Source organism: Panulirus ornatus, chromosome 11 (genome assembly GCF_036320965.1).
Source record: "Panulirus ornatus isolate Po-2019 chromosome 11, ASM3632096v1, whole genome shotgun sequence".
NCBI lineage: Eukaryota > Metazoa > Arthropoda > Malacostraca > Decapoda > Palinuridae > Panulirus > Panulirus ornatus.
This window is the reverse complement of record NC_092234.1, coordinates 37,276,403-37,295,963: the sequence shown is the minus strand read 5'-3', so window position 1 is coordinate 37,295,963 and position 19,561 is coordinate 37,276,403. Positions and strand designations below refer to the sequence as shown.

General features: G+C 39.8%; 1 protein-coding gene across 3 annotated transcripts in view; it reads left to right on the top strand.

The window, feature by feature from the left end:
- The window catches only part of LOC139751410 (uncharacterized), a 313,203-nt gene extending 294,115 nt beyond the window's left edge, over positions 1-19,088 (top strand). For all 3 annotated transcript variants that reach the window (XM_071666799.1, XM_071666798.1, XM_071666797.1), the window contains 3 exons: positions 1,887-2,464; positions 13,697-13,916; positions 15,273-19,088. In XM_071666799.1, coding sequence (XP_071522900.1) covers positions 1,887-2,464; positions 13,697-13,916; positions 15,273-15,384 — 910 coding nt within the window. In that variant the 3' untranslated portion in view covers positions 15,385-19,088. The remainder of the gene's footprint in view (positions 1-1,886; positions 2,465-13,696; positions 13,917-15,272) is intronic.
- The last annotated feature ends 473 nt before the right edge of the window (positions 19,089-19,561 follow it).

Sequence of the window (19,561 nt, the reverse complement as noted above, 5' to 3'; positions counted from 1 at the left end):
TTAGACTCAACGAGTCTACATACGTCCGCCCAGTGCTTCCAGGCTCACCCACACTTCATACATGACTAACTGTAACGTGAAGAGTATGTCTTGCTATTCAGGAATGTTAGGCTGAAAGAAGGTTACAGAAACGCGGGCAACACGGCCGCAATATAAGGGTGTAAGACAAAGGTGAACTGCTACTCTAAGAAGAGTGGAAAAATTACTGCGTTTGCGTTGCCGCGGGAGGATGGGTGGTTGGGTATCTGGGATTTAGGCCCATCGACTGCCTGGGTTAAAGTAACAGATGTCCAGTCACAGGCCTCATTCAAAGACTCCTGAACACCTCCTCCATGAGTTCGAGATAATTATAAGGTCATACACACCCACCAACTGTCTATCGTCCATTGGCTGTGCACAGACAGCGTATCCAGAACCTGGTCAAGGGTGTGTGAAATCACCAAAATAACGATGAAGTGCTGAGAACAAAACTGTGCGCAAGAACACACTCTTAAATAACTGAGATTCTAAAATTATTTCGATGTTAAATCATATCAATAACATGAAAATTCCCATAAAACTGAATACAGCTGATGTACAGGACCGGCACATATTCATTTAAATGAAAATAAATCTATATTTCCTATCATAAAACAGGTTGTAGCACTTATCAAGGGATTACTGATTAATGCAACAAATCAACATGTGTTTACCGCCTTTCTAAATGATGGAAATAAACGAAATTTTCAGGAATGCATCGATACAATGTGAAGATATGATAGAGGATGTGGACATTACATGTAGCACCAGGAACTTCAGCAATTTTAAGTTTTCGTAAAATGGGTAGGACTCTGAAGTGGAGGGAAACTGTAGGATAAAGAAATCAAAATCAACATTAGACAGTTTAAGTGAATCATTCGTAACACTTTCGTTGAAATTTTACAAACAATAAACGACCAGGAGGGATACGGTGTCCCAAGGTTATTTACTAAGGTGCGCGTAGCTCGCGTACATAAAGAAAAGACTGTCCTGCAGGCGACTGACCAAAAACACTCACCTGGCGCTTGTTCGGATTCAATAGAGCTTTAGTCAGCTCATATCAATATAGAACGCGAATAAGACTTGCCAGTACAGTGAATGCCGCCATGCCTCGTAACGTTGGAATCCGGATTAATCTGAGTTTTACAAATATGTTGGTCAAGTTCATTAGTCTAATTTGATTTATGACTCAATGCTTATGATATCCGTCCTACGCAGGGTCCAATTCTTATACCTCTTTATGGAGCGAAATTGTTTACATTGCTAACCAAAGGAAGACCATACTGCACATCAGTAGAGTACTGTACATTTTTCGTAAGAATACGTAATATCAAAATCTTCACAAATTAAGTTGTTAATCTTAAAGTGCATATCATTTGCTTTCCATATTTTACAAATCTATGGTACTAACCCCCCATTTTTCTCGTCTCTCATGACCCTACCACTAACAAGTTATCAATATCGAGATAATTACCAAGGGTAGTACAGCACAATCCTACAGTTACATCATCCCTTACAGTAGCAACAAGGAAAACGATATCAAACCGATGAAAGTGGCGTAACTGTTCTAGACTTTTGCCAAAGGCAATGGAGCGCCACACTTTGAGCGCTCCTAAACCAACTATATTTTCCATGAATCATATGACGCAAAGCTTTTAAGTGACCCTTTCTTCATTCCAGATGTAACATGAATTTGTTTGCTTTGGAGAAAGAGATGGTGTATGGCAGTAACATTTACTCAAGTCATGCTTAATATCACCATCTAGCTTCTGAAAGATCTAAGCAGTGTCTTTCCCTTTCCTACCTAGAGCAGCACATATTACGTTGGTTCCACCATACCCCACTAACCATACCATTTCACCCGACAGGTTCCAGACCTACAGTGGACAATTCAGGAAGGAGAAGCGGCTGGACGACGGGACTGTATTTGGTTCGTACGGTTGGGTGGACGCTAACGGCCTTCTGCGTCTCTACGACTATGTCGCAGACGCCAAGGGATATCGCATCGTCCGTCAGAGAACCATGAAAGTGCCCAAGATAACCGAGCCGCCACCGATAACCTCAGCTACAGAAGCTCCAATCCTTTCACACAGTACTGAGCCCAGTGTGTCCGACTTAATACAAGCAACAGCTAGACCCAGAGTGCCTGCAATTCCAGAAGTCAAACCAGAGGCTGTTGCTCCGCCCTACGACCCTAGTTCCCAGGCTACCACGGAAGACACCTCTTCGGCTAGTGTTCCGGTAACACAATCCAAGCACGATACCATCAGACTGGATAGCCGACCTCAAGCATCACCAGCAAGGATCCCAACCAGGACGCATAACCGAGGCAGCACGCGCTGGGGAAACAGGCGTCGCCGGCCTGTGGCCTCGCCCGTCACTCCCTCCAGAGTCAAACGACCACAGCTTCTGCAGCCACTCCGTCAACAAGGGTCTTCTAAATCAGGTGGGATAACGTTCCTCTTCCAGTACATTATACTTTCGAGTAATGAAGCAGTCTTTCTAAGCATTATTACATTCGATCCCATGTACCTTTAAAATGACTTATGCAGCATTCATATCTTTATTCACATTTGCAGTTAGTTAAAGCAAATGATCCTAAGACTGCATTCCCGTATGAATTTAGCAACCTAAACATATCATTGAGTGATAAGCAAAACTTACCTTACCTGATCTACATTTGATTAACATAAATGAAAGTTAACGTAAATTTTCGGAAACAATCAGAAAAAATGGAACTAACTCCTAACCGAATTTGGTCCCTGGTTTATAATTGTGGACCTTCGGGTATATACTTTAAATTATCCAAGACACTCATCATTAAACCAATAACGCAATTTGTGGATATTTCCATGTTCTAATAATTCAAACTGTTTGATTCATGATACTGATCCGGAATTCTTACTGAAAAGTGAAAAAGATTTCGAGTGATCGGGGCCTGAACATACAGGAGGGTGAAAGGCATGCAAGGGATAGAGTGAATTGGAACGATGTGGTATACCGGGGTCGACGTGCTGTCAATGGATTGAACCAGGGCATGTGAAACGTCTGGGGTAAACCATGGAAAGGTCTGTGAAGCCTAGATGTGGAAAGGGAGCAGTTGTTTCGGTGCATGACACATGACAAATAGAGGCTGAGTGTGAACGAATGTGGCCTTTTTGTCTTTTCCTAGCGCTACCTCGCCGGAGAGAGAGAGAGAGAGAGAGAGAGAGAGAGAGAGAGAGAGAGAGAGAGAGAGAGAGAGAGAGAGAGAGAGATGCTATTTCATGTGTGGCGGGGTGGCGACGATATTGGATGAATGCAGCAAGTATGAATATGTGCATGTGTATATATGCATATGTCTGTGTATGTATATGTTGAAATGTATAGGTATGTACATGTGCGTGTGGGCGTTTATATATATATATATATATATATATATATATATATATATATATATATATATATATATATATATATATATGTGTGTGTGTGTGTGTGTGTGTGTGTGTGTGTGCTGTGTGTGTTTGTGGGTGAGTTGGGCCATTCTTTGTCTGTTTCCTTGCGCTACCTCGCTGACGCGGGAGACGGCGATTAAGTATAATATATATATATATATATATATATATATATATATATATATATATATATATATATATATATATATATATATATGAATAAAGTGCATATGAACGCGCACCTTCATAGAACATACAAACCTCCAACAGCCAGGATCGAACTCGGGACCCATGTGCCACAGGCGAGAATGTTACCGCTAGGTTATGGTTCTGTAGCCTAGCGGTAGCATTCCCGCCTGTGGCTCAGTGGTCCCGGGTTCGATCCTGGCTGTTGGAGGTATGTATGTGATATATATATATATATATATTCCATTTTAATCTACTACAAGTATATAAATATGAAAATTTCCTTGAATAGCTCAGTCACCGGTAGGTTAGATTTCCCTTTCTATACTATTCTATAAGATACTAACAAGATGGCTATAAATTCCTTAGACTTCAAACGTATCATTAATGTTACCTAATCTACTGAAACGTTATTCTTTTTATTCCAAGTCTACATTTCACTTCAATCAAAGCTACTTGGTTAGATTCATTTATACCACTGAAAAATAAGTTACTGGTAGGCCAGATCTGACCTCATTATAATCCTAGCGACGACTATGACCTTTACATACCTACGATAATTTTGATCTACTCAGACCAGGGATCCACAACCTTTATACCTTGGTCAGCAATATCACTGGAAAGTAATCATTGGTATGTGGTAGCTATTGCACACGAGAATCACGCAAAATTCATCAACAGAGGTTCAGTTCACAGAAATGAAACATGAACAACCAGAAGTGCAAAAGAGCATTTTTGATTCAGATATAAGGAAAAAATGAACCAGATTATACAGCCAATGAAAAGCTTATATCTAGATAATTCATCTTTCACCTGAGTCTCTCCCGTAACCACATACTTTCGTTTTTACAAAATAGTCACAACAAATTTGGTCACCATCTCAACCTTGCCAACCGTACACATTTTCTGGACGGAGTTCAACCGGCAACATTCACAAAATTCCAAGAAGCATATGGGAAAAATAAGGTTGTGGAACCTTTGATTTACAATGACAGCATACATTTCCAAATCATTATGGCACTTTCTGTAGACATTCACTTTTCTTAAAGTAATTAAAATTACTCGACCAGTTTACTAAACACAAACAACAAAAATCACATAGTACATTCAGCAAAGAGATCCAAAGTAAACAAAGATTGGTAATTATGCTTCATCACTTCCACATTCTCACATGCAAATCTAACATATACATAGTTTATGTTGTCGCCTAATTTTGGGATTTATCTTGTCTTTTTTTTATGTACCAAGAGCAAGAATACCCTTGCAAACATTGAGTAGTTTTAGCAATTCCATATACATGTCAATTTCATAACCTACTGCATCACTGTTGTGAACATATTTATACAATCAAAACAGCAATTAGCACCTCCATATAAATCAATCATAACACTTACCATGCCGCAGTGGTCACCAAACTGCTTAAAAAAACCGTGAGGACACCGTCGTCTGGGAAGTCACTTTCGTCCAGTCTCCTGGTGTTGGTTTATACATATTACGTCATCCATATCCTTTGTAGTCATCAGTTGAATACTCAGACGAAGTTCTCCCTGAATGATACACAAAACACATTTTTTCACTTATTCACCAGTATCACTGTTCAGCGTACACCAACGGCTGACCTACTAAGTGTCCATCTACACAAATGTAAACAACATATTGTACCCTTAAGTCTCGAAGCTTTCATGAAATGTCTCACTGTTTGAAAGTTGCTCACAAAAATGCTCATCGTATATATATATATATGTGTGTGTATGGGTATAAATGAGATCTGTGCGAAGCTTCGAGATTCGATTTGATTTCAAAAATCGGATATAAGAGAGAATTAGATTCGATTCGATTCGGTATCGAGTAAATATTTTCGATTCTTCATTACTTCTGGTAAACAATTTCACGGTATCGTACCGTAAAATGTCGTATGACGCTTCTTGTAGGGATGATTTAATTCGTGATTCACTTCCAAAAAATTTAAATGATTCGCAGGTCTCAATATATATATATATATATATATATATATATATATATATATATATATATATATATATATATATATATATATGCAACAAATTACCACTAGAAAATGGTGATTTGTTGCATATATCTCTTCACGGTGAAGGTTCTCAACCACATACACATATATACATAAACTCCCACACACGCACATTATTATTTATCATATTCATTTATTTTGCTTTGTCGCTGTCTCCCGCGTTAGCGAGGTAGCGCAAGGAAACAGACGAAAGAGTGGCCCAACCCACCCACATAAACATGTATATACATACACGTCCACACATGCAAATATACATACCTATACATCTCAACGTATACATATATATACACACACAGACATATACATATATACACATGTACATAATTCATACTGTCTGCCTTTATTCATTCCCATCGCCACCCCGCCACACATGAAATAACAAGCCCATCCCCCCTCATGTGCGCGAGGTAGCGCTAGGAAAAGACAACAAAGGCCACATTCGTTCACACTCAGTCTCTAGCTGTCACGTAATAATGCACCGAAACCACAGCTCCCTTTCCACATCCAGGCCCTACAGATATACATACATATACATTTCAATGTATAAATACATATACAGACATACGTATATACACATATACGTATCCATACTTGCTGCCTTCATCCATTCTAATCGCCACCCCGCCACACACGAAATAGCATTCCCCCCCCCCCCCCATCAAGCGAGACAGAGCCAGAAACAGACAAAAAAAAGGCCACATTTGTTCACACTCAGTCTCTAGCTGTCATGTGTAATACACCGAAACCACAGCTCCCTTTCCACATCCAGGCCCCACAGAACTTTCCATGGTTTAGCCTAGATGCTTCACATGCCCTGGTTCAATCCATTGACAGCACGTCGACCCCGGTATACCACATCGTTCCAATTCACTCTATTCCTTACACGCCTTTCACCCTCCTGTATGTTCAGGCCCTGATTGCTCAAAATCTTTTTCACTCCATACTTCCACCTCCAATTTGGTCTCCCACTTCTGATCGTTCCCTCCACCACTGACACATATATCTCCTTTGTCAATCTTTCCTCACTCTTTCTCTCCATGTCACCAAACCATTTCAATACACCGTCTTCTGCTCTCTCAACCAAACTCTTTTTATTACCACACATCTCTCTTACCCTTTCATTACTTACTCGATCAAACCACCTCACACCACATATTGTCCTCAAACATTAAATTTCCAAAACATCCACCCTCCTCCGCACAACCCTATCTACAGCCCATGCCTCACAACTGTATAACATTGTTGGAACCACTATTCCTTCAAACATACCCATTTTTGCTCTCCGAGATAATGTTCTTGCCTTCCACACATTCTTCAATGCTCCCAGAACCTTCGCCCCCTCCCCCAGCCTGTGATTCACTCCCATTTCCATGGTACCATCCACAGCTAAGTCCACTCCCAGATATCTGAAGCACTTCACTTCTTCCAGTTTTTCTCCAATTAAACTTACCTCCAAATTAACTTGTCCCTCAATCCTACTGAACCTAATAACCTTGATCTTATTCACATTTACTCTCTGCTTTCTTCTTTTACACACCTTACAAAACTCAATCACCAACTCCTGCAGTTATCCCTGGAAGCAGGGGAGAAAGAATACTTCCCACGTATTCCCTGTGTGTCGTAGAAGGCAACTAAAATGGGAGAGAGCGGATGGCTGGAAATCCTCCCCTCCTGTTTTTTTTCTTTCTTTTTTTTCATCTTCCAAAAGAAGGAACAGAGAAGAGGGCCAAGTGAGGATATTCCCTCTTAGGCTCAGTGCTCTGTTCTTAACACTACCTCGCTTATGTGGGGAATGGTGAAAATATATATATATATATATATATATATATATATATATATATATATATATATATATATATATATATTTTTTTTTTTTTTTTTGCTTTGTCGCTGTCTCCCGCATTTGCGAGGTAGCGCAAGGAAACAGACGAAAGAAATGGCTCAACCCACCCCCATACACATGTATATACATACGTCCACACACGCAAATATACATACCTACACAGCTTTCCATGGTTTACCCCAGACGCTTCACATGCCCTGATTCAATCCACTGACAGCACGTCAACCCCGGTATACCACATCGATCCAATTCACTCTATTCCTTGCCCTCCTTTCACCCTCCTGCATGTTCAGGCCCCGATCACACAAAATCTTTTTCACTCCATCTTTCCACTTCCAATTTGGTCTCCCACTTCTCCTCGTTCCCTCCACCTCCGACACATATATCCTCTTGGTTAATCTTTCCTCACTCATTCTCTCCATGTGCCCAAACCATTTCAAAACACCCTCTTCTGCTCTCTCAACCATGCTCTTTTTATTTCCACACATCTCTTTTACCCTTACGTTACTTACTCGATCAAACCACCTCACACCACACATTGTCCTTAAACATCTCATTTCCAGCACATCCATCCTCCTGCGCACAACTCTATCCATAGCTCACGCCTCGCAACCATACAACATTGTTGGAACCACTATTCCTTCAAACATACCCATTTTAGCTTTCCGAGATAATGTTCTCGACCTCCACACATTCTTCAAGGCTCCCAGGATTTTTGCCCCCTCCCCCACCCTATGATCCACTTCCGCTTCCATGGTTCCATCCGCTGCCAGATCCACTCCCAGATATCTAAAACACTTTACTTCCTCAAGTTTTGCTCCATTCAAACTTACCTCCCAATTGACTTGACCCTCAACCCTACTGTACCTAATAGCCTTGCTCTTATTCACATTTACTCTTAACTTTCTTCTTTCACACACTTTACCAAACTCAGTCACCAGCTTCTGCAGTTTCTCACATGAATCAGCCACCAGCACTGTATCATCAGCGAACAACAACTGACTCACTTCCCAAGCTCTCTCATCCACAACAGACTTCATACTTGCCCCTCTTTCCAAAACTCTTGCATTCACCTCCCTAACAACCCCATCCATAAACAAATTAAACAACCATGGAGACATCACACACCCCTGCCGCAAACCTACATTCACTGAGAGCCAATCACTTTCCTCTTTTCCTACACGTACACATGCCTTACATCCTCGACAAAAACTTTTCACTGCTTCTAACAACTTGCCTCCCACACCATATATATATATATATATATATATATATATATATATATATATATATATATATATATATATATATATATGGTTTGGTAAACAGAGAAGAGGTGGTGAAAGCTTTGCAGAAGATGAAAGCCGGCAAGGCGGCAGGTTGGGATGGTACTGCAATGGAATTTATTAAAAAAAAAAAAAGGATGACTTGTTGACTGGTTGGTGAAGATATTCAATGTATGTATGGATCATGGTGAAGTGCTTGAGGATTGGCAGAATGCATACATAGTGCCATTGTACAAAGGCAAAGGGGATAAAGGTGTGTTCAAATTACAGAGGTATAAGTTTGTTGAGTATTCCTGGGAAATTATATAAGAGGGTATTGATTGAAAGGGTAAAGGTATGTACAGAGTATCAGATTGGGTAAGAGCAGCATGGTTTCAAAAGTCGCTGAGGATGTGTGGATCAGGTGGTTGCTTTGAAAAACAGATGGATTTGTCTGTAGCATTTATAGATCTGGAAAAGGCATATGATAGAGATGATAAAGATGCTTTGTGGAAGGTATTAAGAGTATATGGTGTGGGAGATAAGTTGCTAAAAACAGTGAAAAGTTTTTATCAAGGATGAAAGGCATGTGTACAAATAGGAAGAGAGGAAAGTGGTTGGTTCCCAGTGAATGTCGGTTTGCGGCAGGGGAGCGTGATGTTTTCATGGGTGTTTAATTTCTTATGGATTGGGTTGTTAGGGAGGTGAATGCAAGAGTTTTGGAGAGATGGGAAAGTATACAGTCTGTTGTGGATGAGAGGGCTTGGGAAGGGAGTCAGTTGTTGTTCGTTGATGATACAGCGCTGGTGGCTGATTCGGGTACGAAACTGCAGATGTTGGTGACTGAATTTGGTAAAGAGTGTGAAAGAAGAAAGCTGAGAGTAAATGTGAATAAGAGCAAGGATATTAGGTTCAGTAGGGTTGAGGGACAAGTAAATTGGGAGGCAAGTTTGAATGGAGAAAACTTAAGGAAGTGAAGTGTTCTAGATATGTGGGAGTGGATTTAGCAGTGGATGGAACCATGGAAGCGGAAGCAAGGCATGAGAGGGTACGATGAGAAAGCCATGGTAGTAGGCAGACTATGACTGAGGGATGATCAAGGTTTGGTGGTATGGTTTGGACATATGGAGAAGATAAGTGGAGATACTAAGAGGATACATATGACAAATGGAGGGAGCAAGGGGAAAGGGAAGATCAAGATAATGATGGAAGGATGGAGTGAAAAATGGGTATGTTTGAAGGAATAGTGGTTCCAACAATGTTGTATGGTTGCGAGGTGTGGGCTATGGATAGAGTTGTGCGCAGGAGGGTGGATGTGCTGGAAATGAGATGTTTGAGGACAATATGTGGTGTGAGGTGGTTTGATCAAGTAAGTAATGTAAGGGTAAGAGAGATGTGTGGAAATAAAAAGAGCGTGGTTGAGAGAGCAGAAGAGGGTGTTTTGAAATGGTTTGGGCACATGGAGAGAATGAGTGAGGAAAGACTGACCAAGAGGATATATGTGTCGGAGGTGGAGGGAACGAGGAGAAGAGGGAGACCAAATTGGAGGTGGAAAGATGGAGTGAAAAAGATTTTGAGTGATCGGGGCCTGAACATGCAGGAGGGTGAAAGGCGGGCAAGGAATAGAGTGAATTGGATCAATGTGGTATACCGGGGTTGACGTGCTGTCAGTGGATTGAATCAGGGCATGTGAAGCGTCTGGGGTAAACCATGGAAAGCTGTGTAGGTATGTATATTTGCGTGTGTGGACATATGTATATACATGTGTATGGGGGTGGGTTGGGCCATTTCTTTCGTCTGTTTCCTTGCGCTACCTCGCAAACGCAGGAGACAGCGACAAAGTATAATAAAAAATAATATAATAATATATATATATATGGATGGGGTTGTTAGGGAGGTGAATGCAAGAGTTTTGGAAAGAGGGGCAAGTATGCAGTCTGTTGTGGATGAGAGAGCATGTGAAGCGTCTGGGGTAAACCATGGAAAGTTCTGTGGGGCCTGGACGTGGAAAGGGAGCTGTGGTTTTGGTGCATTATTACATGACAGCTAGAGACTGAGTGTGAACGAATGGGGCCTTTGTTGTCTTTTCCTAGCGCTACCTTGCACACATGAGGGGGGAGGGGGATGTTATTCCATGAGTGGCAAGGTGGCGATGGGAATAAATAAAGGAAGACAGTATGAATTATGTACACATATACATGTGTATATATGTATATGTCTGTGTGTGTATATATATGTGTACATTGAGATGTATAGGTATGTATATTTGCATGTGTGGACATGTATGTATATACATGTGTATGGGGGTGGGTTGGGCCATTTCTTTCGTCTGTTTCCTTGCGCTACCTTGCAAACGCGGGAGACAGCGACAAAGCAAAAAAAAAAAATATATGGATATATATATATATATGGCTGATTCATGTGAGAAACTGCAGAAGCTGGTGACTGAGTTTGGTAAAGTGTGTGGAAGAAGAAAGTTAAGAGTAAATGTGAATAAGAGCAAGGTTATTAGGTACAGTAGGGTTGAGGGTCAAGTCAATTGGGAGGTGAGTTTGAATGGAGAAAAACTGGAGGAAGTGAAGTGTTTTAGATATCTGGGAGTGGATCTGGCAGCGGATGGAACCATGGAAGCGGAAGTGGATCATAGGGTGGGGAAGGGGGCGAAAATTCTGGGGGCCTTGAAGAATGTGTGGAAGTCGAGAACATTATCTCGGAAAGCAAAAATGGGTATGTTTGAAGGAATAGTGGTTCCAACAATGTTGTATGGTTGCGAGGCGTGGGCTATGGATAGAGTTGTGCGCAGGAGGATGGATGTGCTGGAAATGAGATGTTTGAGGACAATGTGTGGTGTGAGGTGGTTTGATCGAGTGAGTAACGTAAGGGTAAGAGAGATGTGTGGAAATAAAAAGAGCATGGTTGAGAGAGCAGAAGAGGGTGTTTTGAAGTGGTTTGGGCACATGGAGAGAATGAGTGAGGAAAGATTGACCAAGAGGATATATGTGTCGGAGGTGGAGGGAACGAGGAGAAGAGGGAGACCAAATTGGAGGTGGAAAGATGGAGTGAAAAAGATTTTGTGTGATCGGGGCCTGAACATGCAGGAGGGTGAAAGGAGGGCAAGGAATAGAGTGAATTGGAGCGATGTGGTATACCGGGGTTGACGTGCTGTCAGTGGATTGAATCAGGGCATGTGAAGCGTCTGGGGTAAACCATGGAAAGCTGTGTAGGTATGTATATTTGCGTGTGTGGATGTATGTATATACATGTGTATGGGGGGGGTTGGGCCATTTCTTTCGTCTGTTTCCTTGCGCTACCTCACAAACGCGGGAGACAGCGACAAAGTATAATAAAAAATAATATAATAATATATATATATATGGATGGGGTTGTTAGGGAGGTGAATGCAAGAGTTTTGGAAAGAGGGGCAAGTATGCAGTCTGTTGGGGATGAGAGAGCTTGGGAAGTGAGTCAGTTGTTGTTCGCTGATGATACAGCGCTGGTGGCTGATTCATGTGAGAAAATGCAGAAGCTGGTGACTGAGTTTGGTAAAGTGTGTGAGAGAAGAAAGTTGAGAGTAAATGTGAATAAGAGCAAGGTTATTAGGTACAGTAGGGTTGAGGGTCAAGTCAATTGGGAGGTAAGTTTGAATGGAGCAAAACTGGAGGAAGTAAAGTGTTTTAGATATCTGGGAGTGGATCTGGCAGCAGATGGAACCATGGAAGCAGAAGTGAATCATAGGGTGGGGGAGGGAGCGAAAATTCTGGGAGCCTTGAAGAATGTGTGGAAATCAAGAACATTATCTTGGAAAGCAAAAATGGGTATGTTTGAAGGAATAGTGGTTCCAACAATGTTGTATGGTTGCGAGGCGTGGGCTATGGATAGAGTTGTGCGCAGGAGGGTGGATGTGCTGGAAATGAGATGTTTGAGGACAATATGGGGTGTGAGGCGGTTTGATCGAGTAAGTAATGTGAGGGTAAGAGAGATGTGTGGAAATAAAAAGAGTGTAGTTGAAAGAGCAGAAGAGGGTGTTTTGAAATGGTTTGGTCACATGAAGAGAATGAGTGAGGAAAGATTGACCAAGAGGATATATGTGTCAGAGGTGGAGGGAACGAGGAGAAGTGGGAGACCAAATTGGAGGTGGAAAGATGGAGTGAAAAAGATTTTGTGTGATTGGGGCCTGAACATGCAGGAGGGTGAAAGGCTTGCAAGGAATAGTGTGAATTGGAACGATGTGGTATACCGGGGTCGATGTGCTGTCAATGGATTGAACCAGGGCATGTGAAGCGTCTAGGGTAAACCATGGAAAGTTCTGTAGAGCCTGGATGTGAAAAGGGAGCTGTGGTTTCGGTGCATTATTACATGAAAGCTAGAGACTGAAAGTGAATGGATGGGACCTTTGTTGTCTTTTCCTAGCGCTACCTCGCACACATGAGGGGGGAGGGGGTTGTTATTCCATGTGTGGCGAGGTGGAGATGGGAATAAATAAAGGCAGACAGTATGAATTATGTACATGTGTATATATGTATATGTCTGTGTGTATATATATGTATACATTGAGATGTATAGGTATGTATATTTGCATGTGTGGACATGTATGTATATACATGTGTATGTGTGTGGGTTGGGCCATTCTTTTGTCCATTTCCTTGTGCTACCTCGCTAATGCGGGAGACAGCAACAAAGCAAAATAAATACAAATATATATATATACAGAGTGAGAGAGAATGAGATAGAGATTAATTTCATATCTATTTGTTTTGGCGAATGTATGACTAATCAGTATGTCCAGATTGAGTGATGCTAAGACTTGATGTAGGAAGTATGGGCCAGAGATACCAGTAGTACCATATTTACATATTAAATTCTGATGACCTGACAATTAATGATGACTCATGTATTACAGATGTGAACACTGGTAAGAGGAGAACTACAACAGCACAGCAAGTATCAAGTGGCACCTCTGACTTGACAAGCTCGGGTACAAGTCAGCAGGTGACAGGGGTGGCCCGTGACCCAGCAGGGATTGACGACCTGCCAGCAGAAGGAAAGTTTACCATCAACTATGACCTGGGTAACCAGTTTCACTTTGAAAAGCTCCTACCTGATGGCACCAAAGTTGGCAAGTAAGTCAGATGTCCTGTGTCCAAGAAGGCTCATGTTAGATAGGCTTTAGTCTCATCAGAGCCTCAGATACAGAAAGGTTCTTGTGGTATAATCAGTACAATCTGCTTATCATAATCAGCAGCTTGGGTAAATTTAGTAATACTTAGTATTTCTGGAAATAGGAGGGGGAAAGTGTGGAGAAGAGGACAGGTTTGAAAGTTTAGTTACCTGGGGATTAACAAGGAAGTGGTTGAAACTATTGAGGGTGAATGAGTCATAATGCAGGTGAAGTGGCAAAGTTTCTTGGGTACATTGAGAAGTATGAGGATGTCACTGTCTCTGAGGGCTAAGATAAGTATGTTTGATAAGTGTGTACTTGTTGGAATGCAGTGCTGAACAACAGTATGTGGTGTGAGGAATGATATTCATATAAGAAATTACATTATAAGGTAGGTCAGAAAGTCATGGTAGTAGGCAGACTATGACTGAGGGATGAACAATGTTTGGAGGTATGGTTTGGACATATGGAGAAGATAAGCGGAGATACTAAGAGGATACACGTGACAGAAATGGAGGGAGCAAGGGGAAAGGGAAGATCAAGATGAGGATGGAAGGACGGAATGAAAGAAGCTTTGATTTATCAGAGCCTTTACATACAGGAGGGGGAGTGGCATACATGGAATAGTGATGTGGTATGTAAAGGGTGATGTGCTGTTAATGGGCTGAACAATGGTATACAAAGTGGTCAGATGAAACCACAGAAAGGTCTGTGGGGCTTGGCTATGAATAGGACCTTTTGATTTCTGTGATTTTTACATGTCATACAGCAGATGTGAACGCTTGCTGCCCTTCATTGTGTATTTTTGGCACTATCTCGCTACTTGGGAGAAATTAAACTACTCATTACTAATAATTACATGTGAAACACACAGCAGCACTCTGACAAACACAAAATCAATAAAACAGTATTACACCATATTGAATAATGCAGCTGTTTCACTGACATATAGACAATTAAATGCAAAATTTTTGCTTTGTAACACTCTCTACATTTGTCCTCGTATGATAATATGTAGATAAAATATGGATATAAATGCAAAATGTTAGTTGAACATATCGATGAAATAATGATAATCTCCAGCTTATTTTGAGTTACTACTAGTAAAGAGTATGATAATTGAAATTGGTGAAACTTTTAATAGGAAAGTTGTTCTATATATATCAAATAATTTGAAAAGATAAGAATTATTTCATCATTACTTCATGAAACATATATACTTATTGTTCTATAAGTTAATCTGATATTGTTTGCCACTTACATGTCATTCATGCACTGTTTACTTGTAGCATCATTAAAAATGCTTGTGTTCCAACAGGCATGGGTATGTAGATCCACTGGGTATTCTACGGGTTTCACACTATAGCTCGGGCCCCGCAGGACACACTCAACGACAGGAGAGCCGCTGGGTGGGCACTCGTCATCCATAGACAGCCCTGGATCACACCTAGCATCAAAAGAGTTAGTGGGTGATCACACTCCACTCCAGGACCGCACAGTACATTTTAAGTGTCATGACAGAAGCAGAGGCATGGTGACCATGAGCTACCCTCACCACCCCAAAATTGACCTGTATCCTTGTGTGCTGACAAACCAGTCTAATGTTCCTTACTGGTAGTTAGTCTGCAAGAAACAAACAGGAATTTTGTTTGGGGTTTAAAGCATTTTTGAAGGAAAAAGGGGAATTTCTTCAGCTGAAAAGATGGGAAATACCTATTGTGTGGGATGGTAATGTTGGGATTCTTGGAAAAGCAGGAAAAATGGACATTCATCATGAAATGGGAAAGTATCACATGTCATGAGCACTGGTAGATACAAAGGACTAGTGCCAGGCTTTGCACACCTGCTCCAAGAAAGATGTAGGATGAGAGTTCTGTCATGCTGATGGATGCATTAAGTCAGCACAAGAGACATCATATGACTTGACATATTTCTAATACATAACACTGGGGGAAGTCTTGTCTTGCAGCTTCAGGTAAATGTTGATTGATAAGGATATTTTCATTTCACAAAAGTGTTAGGTCATGCTGGCTGAAAAATTGTGCCAATATAGTCTTAGGATAAATGACAAAAGCAGTGTAGAACAACTTGTAGAAAATAGTAAATTGATAGTGTATATTAAGTTATCAACAAACTAGTGTTTATAGGAAAATAAAATCATACATGTTGTTGGATTTATTAGTTTTCAACTTTTGGATGATTTTCAATTCAGGACTGTTCACTGACCTATCAATTTAGTATCAACCAGACTGTAGCTCACTGTGGGTTTGGATGTTATAAGGCAACAGTAAATGTGTTATTTAATGGGGTATTACTTAATGGTAGCTACAAGATTAAAAATACCATAGAAACAGTTCAGGTGCACATACATACCTGGATGTCATTGAAGTGTGACACCAGATATACGTATTTTGACGGCAAAATCTCCAGTTTTATGGCTAGGCACTAAGACTTCAATCCTGAGCTTTAAACTAGATCAAAACTGCTGAACCCAATGTTAATAAATCAAGTATAATGACTGGATTCCCATCTTATTGACTGCATTGCTATACTTCCAGCTTTATAACTGTAGAATGCTGATCTCAGCTTTATAACTATTTACTATGAATGGTGAATATCTAGCTTTATGCCTATGAAGTATGACTTTAAATTCCCCTCTGAACTGCAGAATGACCATCAAGTTCATGCATAATAAACCATATGTCTGCTTTTTTTTTCCTTCACAAAGTGTACAAAATATCCTATGACATCCCAGATCTGACAACTGCAAGTGTAATTCTTAATCCTGCCGCACAGGAAGTGTACTGCAGCTGCTTTAATTCATGAAAACTGTTTAGAATTTGATTTCTATAAAAAGTAAATGTAAGTCACATTTATCTAATAACTGCTTTTTCTTCTCATGACTTATCCAACATACAATATATATTGTTTGTGTACCGTTTTATCTTAATGGTGACATTTGAGTTAATATTTCAAGGGCTAACATTGTCAAACATGGAAAGTTGATTAGGTTAGCTTACGAAGCATTCTTATGGAAGCATCCTTCAAATAAGAAGTGATGTGTTAATGATATGGAAGTCATCCACAATATAAAATTCTTGGTCTAGATATTGATAAGCTATGTGTAACAGAGTCAAGCTTAATAGTCTTTGGTTGACATCCATAAATCCAGCAACATTACAACATACTTCATAAGACAGATGTTACATACGAAATTTTGCAAAGCAGATGTACTGACAAATGCTTCAGGCCCATCTAAATGATTTGGAGTGTGACTTAACTGAAGAAACCCAAGTACTCTGTTAAAACAATTTATCAACGAAACTAAACTTTCGATGAAATATTTCTGAATTGGCCAGTGATGTGCGAGTTAGAGATTTTTTTTGAGAACAGAATAATTACAGAGTGATTGCTGAAGTAATGGCAGTTATTTCCACTAACTGCTAAAGTGCCAACAAGGTGATGCATTGATTCCTTTACTGAAAATATTGTAGCAAAACTTTTGAAACCCAAGCAAATGTTTACAATTGTAAGGTGACAACTAGCATATGTGAAGGGTATCTCTGTTATGAGCAATGACACAGTTGGTTCTATTGAAATACCCATAAATTCTATATGATATCTCATCAAGTGATTTTAGAATGTCTGCTACAAACTAGTTAGATGTATAATTCAACTAATGTAGTGATGGCAGACCAATAGAAATATATTATTTCTAATATGCCATCCCATCAATGGAGCAATATATAAGCCAAAGAGTCAGTAAAAGTTGTTATGTGATTGCTAAAGTGCTGATAAAATAATGGACATGATTGATACAACCAGTAACATATGTACACATTTTGGCTGGTGAATGGTAACACTGCAATTGTAATCAACACTTAAAAGATCAGGAGGTAATGTGATTAACTAAAAAATTACTGAACTGTATCATTGTGGATAAACTAATGTGTGACAACAGGAGGAAATGATGCATGGAAGAATTCTACTCTATATCTGAGCTTCTCCAAAACAAGTATCATACAGTTTTATGCACTCCATTAATGAAAAAAGGAAGGGAATTTGAACCATTGGAACAATCACTGATACTGAATTCTTTGTTTAGATATTGTTTTTAGCACTGTGTTACTATTTTGTGTTTCCTGTGTCACGGGTAAAGTGTGCTAATGATTTTGACTTGAAACTTAAAAAGATTTTGTTTTATCCTGGTAGTCTGCTTTAAAATGTTATTACAAATATTGTCACTTAATTACTTACTAGTCTTCTGAAATACATACAATCATATGTGATTTTTGATAACTAATGACATTAAATTTTATATTCAAATGTGTAAATTGTAGTAGAGTTACTATGAATAATTTACCAAGTAACATAGACCTATTGATTTAATATTGTGAAAAATTTCTTAGCACCAGGTCTAATGAGCTAGATTAATTATCACTTTAAAAACATAAGACATGACAGAATATCATTCTTGTGATAGAAGTTAGTACTGTATTTGCCTGAAGACCCCAGTCATAGATGGTAATACAGGGTATAACCTAAGTTTTCAGACTGCAGGCAAAGCCTGTGGAATCTTTGTAACTGTAAGTTCTGTTTGGCTCTTTAACCAAAGTAAATCGTGGACTCGGGCATTATCTGGATACTAATACATTTTTGTGGTTTGATAGGACACTGTGGCCAGGGGTTGTTTCTGTTAGCTAGTATTACATTTGGTTATGTATACCAAGTAAATTCCTAACTATTGCCTACATTTTTAGCTCTTAAGTTAAAAATTCAGTGTACATCATCAGTACTATAAGACTAAATTAATGCTAAGAAAATCTGGGTATAATCTGCTGGTTAATACATGGACTATTACAGCTTTAGAAAGCTGCTGTGTGCACATGACAATCCTACAAAGTATCACTAGTCAGTATTACTGTACATTATATACTTAGCTGTGTCCCATATAATGTTTGCACTGTACACATGACTTATATCTTTGTGGTTCTGGCCCAATGACCATCTAACCTTTAATTGCCATTAACTCCTACATATATATTTCTGTAGTAAAGTGAGGTGAAACATCAATTTCTCAGATGTACCCATATATACTTCCTCCAGACATGTCAAATATTTTCATATCAATATGTATCTTCACTCCAGTAATGAAAGTTTACTTCCTCCACTTCTCTCTTACTTAGCAGCCTTTGAAATTCTCAAGTTATGACTTTCATAATATGTTATAAGCAAAATGAAAAATGTGCTCCCTCCCAAACCTCAAAATAGTCTAGACAGTAATTCCCAAGCTGTAACAGTTCTACAACTAGGTTGCAACATGAACTAAGTACTCTACCTGCACTACCATACATGCTCAGTCTTTTCAAGAGTTCAGGGTCTTCTACTTTAATGGTTGATACCTTCTGTATCTTGAGGAATCAAGTTTAAGCACCCATATACCCAATGTGGTAGTACAACTTAACCTGCTGTATGTGCCATTTAACCAACCATTTATTCAATTAAGCCCTAATTAAGGTAATCAAATGTGTTGATTAATGTGGTGATGTGATGGTGTATGGATGTGTGGAGACGGATCACTCCAAACATCTTTTTGAGTGTGTAACT